This window comes from Antrostomus carolinensis, unplaced genomic scaffold (genome assembly GCF_000700745.2).
Source record: "Antrostomus carolinensis isolate BGI_N321 unplaced genomic scaffold, ASM70074v2 scaffold23552, whole genome shotgun sequence".
Lineage (NCBI taxonomy): Eukaryota > Metazoa > Chordata > Aves > Caprimulgiformes > Caprimulgidae > Antrostomus > Antrostomus carolinensis.
In genome coordinates, this window is record NW_010300485.1 from 32,774 (window position 1) to 49,443 (window position 16,670).

The window sequence follows — 16,670 nt, forward strand, 5'->3', positions numbered from 1 at the left end:
CCTAAGTGGCTTTGTCTTCAATGTGTCTTTAGTATCTGGAAAAATCAAAATATGTTTTAATGTTTGTAACAATGGTTGCAATTGTTTATTACAGTAGCTGGAAAATAAAGAATTTGAAACCTAAGTAACATTGTGTATTTGTAGTGAAAGTGAAGAGGAGTGTCTCCTGTTTGCATCTTCTGCAGGAAGAGTCTCACTTTTCCCTTGTTTCCTATGGAAATATTATTTATGCAGTCTCTAGGCATGTGTGCAGAGGCCTCCTTTACCTCTGGATGACTTCTGAATTCACAGATGTCATCATTCAGTTTATACCAGCCAGTTAGTGTAATGTGACTTTTTAGAGCAGAGAAATCCAGTCATTTTCCCCACTCGTGGGATGTGTTGCAATGTGAATTTACTTGCCAGTAGATGTGAGCGCATCCATGTGAAAGGAACCCATGGGAACTCCAGATTGCTGCAGACACAAATCCATAGAAAGGAGTGCCTCTTTAATTCTCTGTGCTAAGAAAACACATTGTTTTCAGTTGCTTTCCTGGTGGTACACTTTGATAGCAAAGCATATTCCTATAAACACAATTTACTTGAAGGAGACTTAAAAATCTTTTTAAGATTGCATTTGAACTCAAACAGCTATTGTTGCTTCCTGCTATATATTAAGGCAAATAAGAAAACACTGGGGGCTACATGTTTATCTTCTTGTGGATAGGAATCTGAACTTAAGGCTTTTGGAAAATATTATTGTGATGCTGAATTCTTAGCTTATGAACATTGCTGTATCGTAAATCTTTGTATATTTTTTTCCTTTCTGAATGTCATGTTGACCCTTGTTTGTTCAGTAGATTGTCTTGATTATTAATATACAACTTTCACTTCCAGCTTAGAACATAAATCCTATTTAGTTGGTAAGGCATTATAAAAGATGCTTCAACTTCTCTAGGTGTAGTCCCGTTAGAGGAATGTGTTGTAGTGAAGTCCAAGTATTAGGTAAGAAGCACTATGTGGCTTCCTGCCACAAAATCAGAAGACTCAATAAAAGGTTTAAGATACTAAATACTACGAGTTCCAGCTTGTATTAGTGCTACAGAAAACTTGAATTTTGTCCACAGTTGTGTGTATGTAGGAACAGTTAAGGGCAAAAAGGGACTGAGGCTGTATGCCAGGATTTGGAGAACAAATAACTTTCCAAATTTATGCAGTAAATATATAAATTGCATAGAAGCTTTTTGGATTTTTTGTGTGTGTAAATACTGGATTATTTTTAGGGGTTTTCTTAATTAGGGTATTGAAGACAAATCCTGTAGTAGCTTACTGAAACAGTGAAATTTGTATTCCAAGGAAAATTTTTTGTTCTTTCTTTTTAGGATGCAGATAAGAACGTCATTAAATTACTGAAAGAGAAAGGCAGACTGGTGCACAGCAGTAGTTTTAAGCACAGCTATCCTTTCTGCTGGAGGTAAGGAGAGAAGTGCATATAGCTTTAAGACTGAGACTACTAACTGAGTAGTTCTTCAGGTTTTGTCTCATTTTTCCCCTCCCTTGACCTGTTAATTTTTTTAACAGGACTAAAAGTAACAGGAATCAAGAATATTGAATTAGGAAAGCTCCAATTTTGGTTTACTGATCAAGTAAATTAACTTTTTTTTTTTGCCATAAATCTGGAATTTAACTGTAGTGCTGAAATTTTTTTTCTATTATGATTTTATAGGTGTGTTTTTGTACTTTGAACTTCTCATTCTTCAGTGTTGCATGTAGTACTGCTGTACTACCTTTTGAAGATGGCTCTAAGAAGTCTAAAATAGCTTATTTTCTAAACAGCTAAGTACTGAGTGGATATAATGTTTTGTATATCCAAATAAGTATATCACAGAATGTCCTTAAATGTTTGTGCTCAAACCATCCACATTTTGGATAAAATGGCTATATTACAGCTGTTATCATAGTTACTTCTTTTTAACCTTGTGAAATTACTTCTTTCTTTGGAGTCTGGTAGAGCCGAGTTGCTTATAATGTGGAAATGTCTGTGTAGTCGATTAAAATCAAAGTTAGCATTTATCCACTGTGGTGGGTAGTAAGTGTAATACATAAATCTGTTTTTCTGCTCAATCATTCCTGAATGGAGTTGACAGACAATGGCTATGTCTCTGATCAGAAATAGCAGTTAACACATTTATAATATCTGTAGGGATTTAGGAATGTTTGTTTCTGTCAACTAGAAATTAAAGATTAGCTCTGAAATGTCAGGTAGGTGGTTCAGCTGAGTGACCTGTGAAGAATCTTCCTTGTCTGACTGGGAATTTTGCAGAGGTTGAAGGAGGACTCCAGGTGCAAGTCTCTGTGGGCCTTCAGTATAGTAAACTAACATAAGAAGTTTTGGTTATGAGAAATACAAGCTAGACAAATTTAATCTATAAGTCAAGCATGTTTTTATTAGTGTCCCCTCTGGTTTTAAATGTATACAACTGCTATTGCAAAATCGATGGAAAAAAAGAAATCGCTGAACAATGTCAAATTTTTAAAAAGGAAACTTTATTAATCTTTTAGTAGGAATATTGTATTAAACTCTTATTACAAGTAAAGGCACATTTAAAAGAAAATAAAATATCTAAATTTGTATCTGAAGTAACTTGAACATTTTAAGTCATATCTGGTGCATACAGAACCTGTACTGAAATAGCTGTGATAAAAGCTTTTCTCCCTGTCTGGCTTTATAGGTGAAGTGTTTTAGCAGTGTGCATTTATCTCTGATCTGTGGCAAAAGTAACCTTTACTTGCTCTTAAATAGCACGATTGGTTTGTTTCTAACAGCTACCTAGAGGAAGAAGGGGAGTTACTCTTCAAGTGTTATGTCCTTGATGATTTGGGACAGTTTTTGAAAAATGGCAGCCCAAAACCAAGCAACACTTTCGTTTTTCTTATGTAGCAGTTCAAATGTACAGTCATGGCCTTCTGAGACAAACCAAGAATGTAGAAATGCTGATTCTGTAGAACACACTTAATCCTGCCACTCTGTTGACATTTTTGTTGATTGATGATAAGTTGCACACAGCACCTAGCTGCAAATTATCTGGTGGGAAGAACAGAATAATGGATTCTTCTTGAAAAGCTCATTTCCCTGCCATCAGAAATCAAACCATAATTGGAATATGCTAAAAGTAGAAGAGTAGTTCTTAACTTCAAACATAGTTATAAGTTATTTTGATTAATGTAAGAAAACTTTGACTCTTCTACTTAGTATACTTCTGTTCATGCTCTTCCCTGAAAGCAGGCAGTTGTTGAATCTTCAGTATGTTGAAATACTTTCCTTCTTTTTACTTATTATCAAATTAGGATCCTTCTCTACATTTTCTTGTTATACTGATATGTAGTAATTTTCTGTCAAATAAACTTTAAAATCTGAGAGAGGAAATCAATAACAACTTGGTAAGTACACAACATGTAGTTTTCAGTTAGAATTCCCCTTCACTGGAATTGCTGAAGATGGAGGTCATTGGTAAAAAAAAAACTTTGTAGATGTGAGATCTTGAGAGTCTTTATGATCTAGGTAGCAATTTAACAGCTCTGACAGACAGCAAAGGTAACTGGCATGACAGTTGAAGTGTGTGTCGCAGCTACTGTGTGCTGTTTTATTAGGAAGCTCTACCATTGATGGACACAGAGCTTTGTCTTTTTCAAGCCAGTGAAAGCAACGCCAAGATGCATCTTTCATAGCGTATAGTCAGTTATCAATTATTTGTTTCCTAAATTATGAGAAAATGGAATGGGGTAAGATCACAGTAACTTGTTTTAAACAGCTGTGCAGTCCAAAACAGTTATGAGAAAACTATTGAGAGCATGTAGTGTCCACAGGGAATGGTCTTTCCAATCTTTTATCTTTTCAAGTATAAAGATTGTTTTTCAGAGAACGCTAGTTTTGTGGCACTGCTAGGAAATAGGCAATTTGCTCAGATGCTTTGGTTCATTTGATACAACTCTGAAGGACGTATTCATAAGGGGAACAAAACATTGTTCTGTTGAGACAGAGAGGAATGTTTAGGCAGGAATTTTGTATAGATTTGTCTCTGATTTAAGATCTGTCTGGGTGGTTTTTCCCTTGTCTTGTATTGATGGAAAACACAACCCAGTAACAGGTATTTCTCAGTCAATTATACAGCAAAGACTTGAGTCTGGTTTCCTCAACCTTCTTGCCAGTCATGAGGGGCAGAAATGTGTAAAATGTTACTGGTTAGGCAGATTTTCAGCATATTGTCCTGTTTTTTGTCTCCTGCTGAGACACTACTTGGCAGTACAGCTAGAAAAAAGAAAATATTCAGGGAGATTGTGCCATCTTCTGTACTGTTACTTCATCTTCATGGTTTATTATTATTCTTTTAAATACAGATAATAAAAACATAGCATAATGTTTTCTGGCTTTTCAGATTGATGTACGCTTAAATGAGATACAGAATGAGATAACATGGAAGACTTAAATATGACTCATTTTAATACTTACTGAAATTCATACTGTTGTACTACATAGGAACATAAATTTCAAATTTAAGTATTGTTTGAATGTCCTCATGATTTCTCTTGTTATAGAAATTACTTAAATTGCTGGGTTTGAAGACTTTTAAAAAATTTTCTTAGAATTTGATTTTAAAATAGTAGCTCACATAAGTGTAACATTTTGTGTAATTTAAAAAAAAAAACCAAAAAAAAAACCCCCAACCTTTGCGACTGTGATAATATTTCAGGAACAACAATGAATTCTGTATGTGAAAAGGAGACTGTCATATACAAAAATACATTTTAAAGAGTATTTTCTAAATAATGTAGCACTGAAAATGTTTTTGCTTTGCTTCCTTCCTCATCACTTTCCCTCTACAGGTCAGATACTCCATTGATATACAAAGCTGTGCCAAGCTGGTTTGTGAGAGTGGAGCACATGGTGGAAAAGCTACTGGAGAATAATGCCCAATGCTACTGGTAATGTCTCCTGCATATATTTGTTCTTTTCCTTTGCCCAGGTTTGGCTGGAGGTCTGTGTGTGTGTGCCAGAACTCGACAGAGCTCTGTTTGGCTATTGTGCTAACTTAACTCTGTATTTCCGTTCTGTCTTTCTGAGCCAGTGTTACTGGAATGGGGCTGGTAACCAGTTTAAACAGTTTTATCTCAGGTTTCACAAATGTGCCTCAGACTGGCAGAGCAATGGGATAGTATTCCTGGCATAAACAGATAAAACTTGTGCTTGAACATGTTCACTATTCCTTTCTTCTGTCAAGAAGGCATTCATCACTTGTGTAAAATCCCAGTGAGGAATATATTTTAGGTTCTAAGTAAAGTTGAATATGTACTAATAATTTACAGTGAAATACATTACAGGATCATTAAAAATATCCTCAAATCATGTGATACAATCCTAAGCAAAGGAAGATCAACCTGCAGAAGTGTGGAAGTGCAGTTAAGCCTCCCAAAAGGGTCCACTAGAGAGAAGAATTTAGGTAGCTAAACTCTGGGGATTTATTGTTCCAAATTAAACTATGTTTTAGATTACAAGTTTTTTGTTTTCATCTAGTTATTACAGGTAAGGTTGATTACTTTGTCCTAGGTTGTTTTGAAGAAAACACCACCATCGTTGACCCACCCTCCCCCCAAAACACCCACAAAACCCCTCAACCCAGCCACCCTAGCTTGTGTTTCAGAGGTTTAAATAAAAATTTTCTACTAATGGCAAAGGTTAAGTCTTTATATTCATATAGGGAATGTGAAAAATATTTGTGTGAAATTTATGTAGAAAATAACAGATAGGTTTTAGATAATTTAAATGCACTATTAAACTAGCAGTAAGAGGGAACTATTGCTGATGGAAGCCATTTTGAGAGTCAGTCGTGGGTTTATGGTGTGTTAGTAATGGAAGGACCTTCCCTTCTCCACCTCCATAACCTTTATTTTTATTTCTCCTTGTGCCTGGGAAGTGGAGACCAGGTGGGGAGATTATGGAGGTTACAGCCTCATTCAGTTGTACTGTGTGCCGTTTCAGTTGTCGTTTGGTCCTTCCGTATGAGGACTGTAGGAGAAATGAGATTCCACCACTGTGTGCTTCTGCTCAGCAACTGAAATGGTGTCAAAGAAGGTGACTCAATCTTCAGTGAGCAATTACAGCTTCTGCCGTGTTTTTTCATGGACAATAGTTAGCAATTAAATTCTCCATGAGCAGCTTTTGCATAACTGCTTACGTGGTACAAGCACTGTAAATACTGAAATAGGTGGGAAAAGTTATTGATCCATGATACAGACTGTCCAAAAATGCTGCAGTGTTGGGTTGCTAATAAGCACATGCCCAGTCTGGATATGTAAGAAGATTTTATAGATTAGTAAGTGTTGCTTTCTGTTTTCCATAATAGAACATACTGTGAGCCTTCTTTGGGGGAAAAATAAGCTGGAGAGGGGGTGAAAGTGTTTGTTCTTAGCTTTAATTAGCTTTCTCAAGATGCTTTTACTGTTTTGATGACTGACAGTAGACCTGCATACTTAATTTTCATATGAACCTAAGAAAAATGTAAAGATCCTATTAAGGAAGCATTTAAATTGTTGAGATAGTTTTGCTTTTCTAGAAGCAAAGCTTCAAGAAGAAACTGCTAAGTGACCTCCACTCATCCAGGAGATATTAATAAGATTTAGTAAACAGTTTGAACCCTACCTCATCTACATATTTGGGTTTTAAGTGGTGTTTTTTGTTGAGTAATATGGATGCAAGTAGAACCAAATGTGAGAGCTGCTGTTGCAAAGGCCGGGTGGGAAGACCAGGTGATTGTGTATTAATTGGCAGTATTTGGCATGCTTGGAATTAAAGTCACCATTTGCCTTTTAGGCAATTCTTGAGTCTCAACATAATTCCATAATTGTCTATAAAACTGATTCCTCAGAACTTCCTTCAAAAAAGTATGATCTTGGAGATTGTAAAACTTTTTGTAAGGAATATGGCCATAGGTAGAGATGTATTATCACTAAATGATTAATAAAATAATACATGTTGCCAGTATGTGATTTCAGAATTACTAGTTTGAATACTTGGTGGCTTTTGTTACATAAAGATGGCTTTTAAAATCTACCTTTTTGAAAGAAAAAGGCATTACTTTTCAGGGTTTCTTCCTGTGTTCTCCACAGATGTCAGTTTTGTTTCAGGTGAAACTTCTTAAGTTGATGTTGAGAATGCTAGCCTTCTTCAGTATTCATTTATTTAAATTTTGGGGACTGCATCCTTCCCAAAAACCTACTTTTTTGCTTTTGAAGAGACTTCATCTCTGAAAGTGTCACAGGAATAATACCTATCTCTTAAAAAATCTATTTTTGGACTCTCTGGGGCTTCGGCATGTCCTGAAAATGAGAAAATTGGGGATAAATGCTTTTTGGACTATATTAACCTTTTCAAAATGAGTTTTACTGCATTGCTTTTTTATTCCTGTAAGTGACTGATAGGTATATTGTCCCTTAAGAATAGCTGCACTCTTTAGAGACATCCTTTTTGATGAAATAGATTAAACATAGTTGGACAAACTTTGCAACCTGATTGCATTTCTAATTGCTTTTTTAATGAATTAGCCTACTGATAAAGCCATATTATTCAAAATTTATTAAAGCCAGCAACTGTCTTCATTTTTCAAATGAACTTAGCTATAGCTTTCAAGAATGATTGCATGAGTTATGTACCAGCATTTTTGTAAAATCAAAAACCAGAAAAAACTCTGTTCTTTTTCCCAACCTTATTCTGATCAGAGTGGAAAGTAACTTGGGTCAGATGTTGCTGAAAATGCAGAATTGGAACAGTATTTAAAAGGCTGTGTTTGAGTCTTTAATCCAAGCTCCCTTACTATTTTCTTTACCACAGAACTGGCAGAACAGAATTATTTTTTTAAGAGTATTTCATATTTTTTATTCCAACAACCTGCTGCTGCAGTAGTTTAGATTAAGAGGGGCAAATTTGGCTACTGTACCATTCAGGGCTGTCAGACCTTGGTTTCCTGTTATGTCAACATGGGGAGTTAGATGCAGCACTGAAGCTGGGTACCTGATGTAAGGTGTCTGGATTTCAGGCTTAATTGTTTGTTGTAACTATCATCTTATAGAATGATTTGTTGAAAGAGCATTTCCTATGTAACCGTGGACAAGCAGCTAAACAATGCCACCTTCGATTCTGTTGTATAATGTAGGATATTTCCTGTCATCACAGAGTAAAAGGTTGGTGCAAATTAAAAATTTATAAGTTATTTTATAGAGTAAATTAGTGCAATTTATATTTACATCTCTAAACTGCTGCAGCTCACGCTTCTGGCAGTGTATGTAATATTTTTTTACTTGCAGGCTGATAGAAAAGGTTCTGTAGACTGTGTAGTTTGTATGTAAATATAAACTTGGAACTTTTTTTAATTTTTATTTTTTAAAAGCCTCCCTCACTTAAAGTTCTATTTCAGTAACTCCTGAAAGATTTACCTCTAACTGTTGATAAGTTTCTAGTGTTAGAGACTATTGTGCAGTTCTGACATTGCTTACATAAGATGTACTGCACTTGGCATAGTGGAAAAATGAGCATCAGTGGAAAAAAAGCAGTGATGGAAGACGGTAAGGGACTTCAAAGAAGCCAGGCCTTTTGTTCTTGCATCTTCTTGGCACTGAAAAATTCAAGTAATCTAATAAAGAGTTTGATGTATAGGTCCTTAGTTGAAGGTATCCCTTTTCTTGACCTTCATCACTTAATGAAAATATGACAGAGAACAAATTCGATAGGCCTTCTTGCTGGAGGTTAATTTCTTAGTTTACAGAGTATGAATTTTACACACATTTCCTGCTGTTCTGGAGGAGCACTCTAAAACCCAAGTGTTTTCACATGCAGCAGTTAATCTTTTGAGAAGCTTTTGATCCTGGACTTTCTAATCTTTGACTAGCACCTTCTTTGCTGAACAGCAAGCTGTCTCCCACCTCTGGAAAGGTGTGATTTGATCACAAATTATGTCTGTCTTGTATCATAATCACTAAGACTGGTAGAGTGCCCAGAAGATGGGCTGCAATAATAAGATAACATTTGTTACACCAAACTTGTAATTTTTGTGCAGATGAGAAATCTGAGTCTGTAGCAGAGGCAACAGAATTTTAAGCCATAACAGAATTGTAGCATAATGGAGTAAAATCAGTTAGAGTCCCTCAGTTTCCTCCTTTTTCTTTTTTTTTAGGATATCTCATAGGATATTTTAATTCCTAGTGCATTAATGTTAATGAGGACGTTTTATCTGAACAATTTTAAATGCATCTTGCGTGTGCGTGTGTTTTAATTTTTTTTTTTGTCTTTAATATGTCCATGCAATTGTAACTCTTCTTTTTTGAGTCATCGATCACGCTTCTTTCTTAGGAAACGTGAACACAAATGAGGTCTTTTCCCTAGTAGCGCTTGTGAAGTGTGTGGCAACGTGCAGTCACTAGATGGCAACATTTCCCGAGGAAAAATTCAAACTAGTGTCATTGCCCACAGTAGGAGGTGAAAAAAAAAATTGCTGCAGGGTTAGCCTTGTGTTTGTCTAATTTAGAGCAACGTAAGTCAGAAGAATTTATTACTGGCTGTTATCAGACATAGTTGAGAATTAGAAGTGAATTTTGAGTCTTGTTCCAGTTGATTTTGATGGCTTGTGTTCTGCTGTGTCCTAATTTTGCTCTTTCCTCTCAAAGGCTCTTGAGCAGAGATTGCCAATTATGTCATGAATACAGCAGGTATCTTTTCAGTCCCAGTGAAAAGTGGTCATCAAAAACTTGTTGTTTGGATTAAGTAATAGCTTACTAAATAAAGATTCCAGATGTCAGTTCACTAAGCAATTGTAGTGTTATGTTTTTAGGCAGGTGATAAATCTGTTTGTGTGGTATGTTGAATGTCTGCCACCTTTATAGGATTGCTAACATATTTATACATATAAATTGAAATGAATCCTAAGGGGTAATGCTGTTTAGAAGTATTTTGTAACTATAAATGTTAGAATATTCCAAAGGAAACTAAGCAGAAGGAAGAAAAGTGAAAGCTTCATTTCTCACTAGTTTTAGGATGCAGGGATTTTTGCCATCATTGGTAAGATTAAACATTTTAATAGCAATTAGACAGCATGGTGTCTGGGTCATACAAGTAAAATATATCAGGATTATTTATTCTGAGCGTATCACAAAATTGGAGGTTACGGCTTCATTTAATCTTGACGTGTCGAGCAGCTGTACACTGCTGACGCCGGGGTTATGATGCAGTCTGCAGCAGCATTGCAGTCTCACGCTGAAGTGTTTGTTGCTATGGGAACCAGGATAAAAGAGTGAAGAAAACCATTGCTATATCAATATGATTGACAGCACTATTCATTTAGCAAATGTAAGCTGCATATAGGCAGAAAATTCTCCTGCACTGGTGGAGGCAACCCAGACTCGTGTGGGGTATGTGGTTGTGCCCCATTCTAATAAGCTTTTGTGAACTGAGGAGGAGAAAGAGTCTGCTGCAGTGGAAATTCTGCGTGCTTTGCAAACAGCTGACCTTTCCTCTCTCTTCCCCTTTCCTCCCTCCCACCTCCCCCGATGTTTAATTAGGTCTGTGATATAGATTGGTGCTAATTAAAGTGTCAATAGGGCACGAATAGTTGCTTATTTTATCTCCTTGAATTAAAAACCATTAAAAATCAATTTGAGGACATGTTGAAGGAGGCTTGTCATTAGAGTAAATTAACATAATGGAATTTAAGACTTTGTCTTCTAAGGATTGGTTAATGTTTAAAAAGAAAAGCAAATTCTACACCTAAAATAGAAAAACAACTGTCATGCTATGAATTATAAAAATATGTACACAATTAGTTAAATGACATAGGATAACTACTTAATCAGCTTTGGTTTTGCTGTTACAACTCAGTTGTCTTCTGGAAGAATAACTTCCTCCTTTCCAGATGTATAAGTGATCCCTGATTTCAGGCGTTGCTTAAAAAGTTACCAGCTTGCCAAATGAACAGATGGATCTGGGACCATCTTCTCAGACCTGCTGGATGCTTTGTGCTAATCTGGTGTTAGATTTCCTAATTCACACTATTTAAGGTAGCGTTTGGTTTATCAGCTTTATAGTCTAACTCTTATGGGACTGTTTTTCAAATAATTCATAAGCTAAGAGCTTCCTTCAATTAGTAATTATGAAGTAAATCTTATTCAATACATGAAGTTGCTATGGTTTTCCAAAGAATGTCGTAAATAAAATTAGCTGATGAGAAGAATTATGAAGAGTGAGAACAGATTAGTGTATCTTTATGTAACATCTTAAACAGCTTTTAATGGTAAATGGATGATAAAACATCTGAGGTTTCTGCTGTGGCAGTATTTGACAGCTGTTTATTTCAGCAGTGCTATTTGTGTTTGCAGAAAAGAGGGACAGTACTGCTTTGAGACAGAGTTCCTGTATCCTGTGACTAGGGCAAGGTGAGCCAGACACAGAATCATGCAGAGCACATCTGGACTTTGAAATGGAATAATAAGTTGAATTCAGTATTTGCAATTGTGTTATGAGTGTGTGAGAGATACTTCAAAATACATGGACAGAAGAGGAACAGATGTCTTAATCCTTTCCATAAGTTTCCCTTCTGGACTATGTAATAATTTAGAATTCTTTTTTTTTTTTTACATCTTGCACATTTCTCTTCTGGACACAAGTCAGAAAGCAAATATAGTAATTTTAATTGATGCTGTTCCTTGAGTGTTAATTGGTGATAAGTCACTGGATCAGCAGCCACGGTAACTTACTGTTAGCACACCCATTCATCCTCTGGGGTTGAAGATGGTCACTAATTCGCTGTTTTCAAATCCATGCCCACTTTGCTTCTGTGACTTGGACCCTGAGGAGTACATTGACTTTGAAGGGAAAGAAAACAGCTTCTATTGTGATAAGCCAGTAAATGCTTTTAAAGGACTTCATGTGGTTTTTTTCTTTGTCAAATGTAATTTTTATTTTGGACACTAAAAAAATGAGTAGCTACCAAGAAAGGATGTGGGAGTTCACTGTGCAGAGGATTTAGCAGTACATGTATTTAGCAAAATACCAAATCTGCTTCAAAAATAGGAACAAACACTCAAAATGGACATATAAATTTGGAGCAAATTAATAATTTTCAGCATTTCTAACTTGTTGCAATAGAATTTTGATGTTGGGGAGAGTAAGATAGAAATTAGCATTCAAACAGGTTGAAACTGTTGCACTGTCATTCAAAATCTTTCTAATTTATGATTTGACAAATCAATATTTATTCTGTTGTGTTGTAAACTTCACTTCCTTGAACTTTTCAACTGCTGAAATGATTGCATCCTGAAGTTTTAGTGCACTATCCAGAGTGCCAAGAGAGTAGGAATAGCTATTATCCCACACAATTCTACATGCATGAATCAAGAGCTTCACGACCTGCTGAGACAGCAGTCTCCTTAACCTTGCTAAATGTTTGAGAGAGAAGTATGAAATCCTGTCTGTGTCATTTTGCAGAGAAATGTGAAGGTCAAAACCAACACAAATTGTAGGCCAGTTGGGAAATAAAAAAAAAGTGTTTCCAACAGCATAGTTTTAGGAGCTGCAGCAGGATTGTGTTAGGAGAGGAGTTGCTGCTTTGAATTCAGTTGCAACCCCATGGAACTCTTTGATGCTGGAGCCTGATGTTTGCTGAGATCTGAATCTTCAGTGCCATTAGCAGTGGGTTGCTCTAAATGGGCTATAGCACTAGTCACCTTGCTTGTTTTACCCAACTACAAATTTAGTGGTTGCCAGCATATAACTGAAATCTGTGCTTGGAGGCAGAAGGGGGTTTGTTAGATACCTGGTTAGACACGAAAAGCATGCATGTTGGTATATGGGGAAGGGCTTTTTTTCATATGTCTTTGTGCTGTAAAATAGGAAAATGTATGTGGGTAGCCTTGCTTTTGTTTTTGTCTTTTTAAAAATTCTTTTTAAAGTTTCTAAATATCCGTGCTGTGAGGACAGTTTTGATGCACAGAGGTTTGTATTTGTACTTTGGCCAATAGTGCAGCCGTTAGGTTTTAGAGGACTGCTTGAGCTTTTGGGTTTAGACAAGGTCTTTAACACAGCTCAAAATTTCCTGAAAGCTAAGCATGGTCTTATCAAAGTCACAGTTCTGTTTGCAATGTGCTTGGGAGTTGAGATGGAGAAATTAACTGGGAATTATGAGGAAGACTGTGAGCTGATAGATTAAAGACAGTATAGTGTAGGCTCAGGGTAAGGCCAAGTTTCTTTAGTTACTGCTTGGGAGAACAGGGAGCAGAATCCACTGGAGGGTGGCATTCCTCTGGCTGCCCTCACTCTCCTTTGTTGGGTAAAAGAATCTTCCTGCAAATTTAAGAAATCAATATTTTGTGTAGATTGAAGAGTAAAAAATGATTCCTTAACTAATAATGTATACCTGTGGCAGGATGTTATCTTTATTAAAATTTAACAAGACGAGTATCAAGAGACTATCTAAGAGAAGAGGATTACAAAGAAATGGAAAAAACCCTATAGAAACACTAACCTGGAGTTTGTGTAACATAATGATTAGGTGTTAGTAACAACATTGCTGAGGATACTCTGTTCTGTCTTCCCACCTAGTCAAATATTTAAATAGAAGCTGTCTCTGATAGATAGATATATTCTTTATGATATCTAGGTAAGTCAGAAGTGTCAGACTGAGATATCTGTAGCTAAATTTAGTGAGACTAAATAAAAGAAAACCAGGCTGTAGCCTTGAAGAACTGCATGACTGGCAGGGCTGTTCTCTGCTGCAGATACCTCCTCTAGCTTGTTCCCAGGTAGAGACTCTTATCTGCTGTTGGGTATCTGGGTAGCGTGTATGGCAGCATCTGTGTGGTGGTGAGAACCAGTTGTTTTAAGTAACACTTTCTTTGAGTGACAGGCTCAAAATGCGTTTAACATACAGGCTCTTTTTATTCTGTTTGTTGGCTGTGTCAGTATTATTCCTGTACCATACCTCTAAAGTGCCATAAATCATTGTTTCACGTGTGCTTCATAGTAGATGAAGTGGTTTATGTTTCATGTTCCACTAAAAACTGGCAGTAGGGTCAGACAGTTTTACCAGAAGAGGTAAATTTTATGCTTTCATAGCTCAGAGAGATAAAGATCACACCATGTACATTTTTGTGGTTAATGTCCACTTTGGGGATAAAATTAATTTTTCATGCATGTTTTGAGGAGGCAGAGTCGAAAATCTTAGCATTTTAATGTCATGGGGGGATTGTTTCAGCCTCTAGCTATGTTAAATGGGACCAGTAATTTCAGCTAATCAGTGTCTAACAACTTCTGAAAAATGGAAACTAGTTTAGGAGTGATGTAAAGAGAAGTTTTCCACATTAGTGGAATGTTAGGCAAATGCTAATGATCTTCCTACAGTTTCCACTTGTGTTTAGAAAGAGGGGTCTTTTAAGGTCGCCACAGAAAGTTAACAGTAATGAGTCCCATTCTAAAACAAATTACAAAAGCTTGTAGACATTTCTAAATTTCAAAGCAGGGATATGGATGTCATGTGAAGCATCAGTCACTGAGGTTTTTAAAATTTTTTTTATATTACATTTTTAAGAAATGCTACAGAAGAGAACTTTGCAGCTGATAGTAAATCTAGAAATGACTAGTGAAGCTGTGGAACTTCAAGCTGATGTTTAGTGAGTCTTTTAATGGTAGTTTTTATCCACCTGAGACAACATTGGCTTCAAGAAGTCTTCAGATCTCCACATGGCATTGTCATGAGTAAAACTTGTAAAAGATAGTAGCTTTCATTTTCATCAGTAGATTTTTGAGGAATGCTCACACTTATTTCATAAATCTCCTTGTGCTGGGCCAGCTCTTACCTTAGTGCATTATGTGAATCCATTCTTTTAATTTTTCCTCTAAAGGATTTAGTTTTTGTTAGTCTTGGAGCTGATCTGTGATTAAAAACCATACTTCAAAAAAATAAATTCGATAGAGGACCAAGAGCTTCAAAAAGAGAAGGTATAAGAGACTGTATATTTTCTGTAGTTTTTCTGTTCCTTTCTTCAGAAACTCTGCGTCTCTAAGTCCAGCTTATGCTTTGGGAAGGGCCCTTCTAGTTACACTCTAAAAACAAACCCAGAGAAACTTACCATGGTTTGCTCAGCAACTCAATTCTGGAGTTGTTTGTACTGTTAGCTGTTCCTTCACAGTTTTTGTGCACCTATGACACTGCCTTAAGTTTATTCTTCCTAGGAGTTTCACATGAGGTTGGTCTTTTTAAATGCACCTTTAGGCCTGAAGGGGTTATATTGTTGACCTCAAACCCCATTTCTTTTCCTTATATGCTGTATGATAATTGTATAAATAATTAATTATTTGTTTATAGCATAAGAGAAAACAATTGGTTCCTAATCAAACCATCAAGCCATTTAGCTATCTAGGAAACTTGCTAGGCATCCAATTCTGATGTTAAGCTTTGAGCTCCAAGACACTTTCATACGATCACAATTTGTCTTTAACGTCCCTTAGAGCCCATTAGTTCTCAAAATGAGATTTTAGCAAGCAGTGGTAAGTTTTTCTGTTTGGTGAGGTTGGTGGTTTTGGTTTTTAGTTGGAGAATTGAAAGTGGAGATGATAAATAGCATGAAAGACTTTTTTGTAGGATCATCAGGTTGGGATTTAGTTATTCCCCAAGCCTAAAGGCAGCATGCAGATACCTGGATACCCATGCATAATGCAAGGTGCCTTTTGATGCTATTACTCCAAGCTTTTGAAACTGTACTTTCATTCAGCACCAAAATCAGTACCTGATATGATTTTCTGTATGCATAGTAAAGCTGTAGTGTTGTTACCCACCCTTACCTATAATCGTGCAGTGCTGAACTATCCTGAGGATTTTTGGACATTGTTTCTTCCTTAATGGGTCTATTGTATGTTGCACATATTTTCTACTGAGTTATTTTAGAGTAAAATAAACATGGTGTTTTTCATGGCTGAAGCTTACTTGAAGACCAAAGGAAGGCAGAAGAAACAGTGTTATGTCTTTGGCAGCGAGTCTATAGGCCTTGCAATAGCAAGTGCTGTAACATGAATGTGTTCCAATTCATGCAGTGCTGAAATTAACTTGTTTTGTGGATGAAATAAAATATAACCATTCTTACTAGCTTTCTTTTAAGTGGAATGTAGTGATAAAATAATTCTTTTCTTATTTTTGGAACAGGGTTCCAGATTTTGTGAGGGAGAAGCGTTTTGGAAACTGGCTTAAAGAAGCACGAGATTGGGCTATATCTAGAAACCGGTACTGGGGAACACCCATCCCTTTGTGGGTCAGTGATGATTTTGAAGAGGTGAGTAAGAAAACAAAGGTGGCCAGTTGACAGAAAAGCCTATCTATATATGTTGTTTGCTTATTTTGTTAGGCTGTTACACCTTTGGCTGCTGCAGTCTTAAGTTCTTTTAATAATGTCTTAACAGTGTATGTGTATCTGTAATAGGTGATAGATATATGCGTATGTATATATGCATTTGTGTGCCCATACACGTTTTCTTTGCTTTTGCTTGAAAACTGCAAGCAGTTTTTCTTGCTTTTTTAATATTAGAATGAATCTTATATTTCCTGGAAGAATTTGCAGTGATGGTAAATCTAATGGAAATAACAAATGCAGTGAGAAAATGG

At 36.2% G+C, this 16,670-nt stretch overlaps 1 protein-coding gene across 1 annotated transcript in view; it reads left to right on the plus strand.

Moving 5' to 3' along the window:
* The window catches only part of IARS1 (isoleucyl-tRNA synthetase 1), a gene marked incomplete at its 3' end in the record, with an annotated part of 71,419 nt that overhangs the window by 27,621 nt on the left and 27,128 nt on the right, over positions 1–16,670 (plus strand). The window contains exons 11-13 of the mRNA XM_010163159.1: positions 1,362–1,453; positions 4,864–4,962; positions 16,215–16,341. Coding sequence (XP_010161461.1) covers positions 1,362–1,453; positions 4,864–4,962; positions 16,215–16,341 — 318 coding nt within the window. The remainder of the gene's footprint in view (positions 1–1,361; positions 1,454–4,863; positions 4,963–16,214; positions 16,342–16,670) is intronic.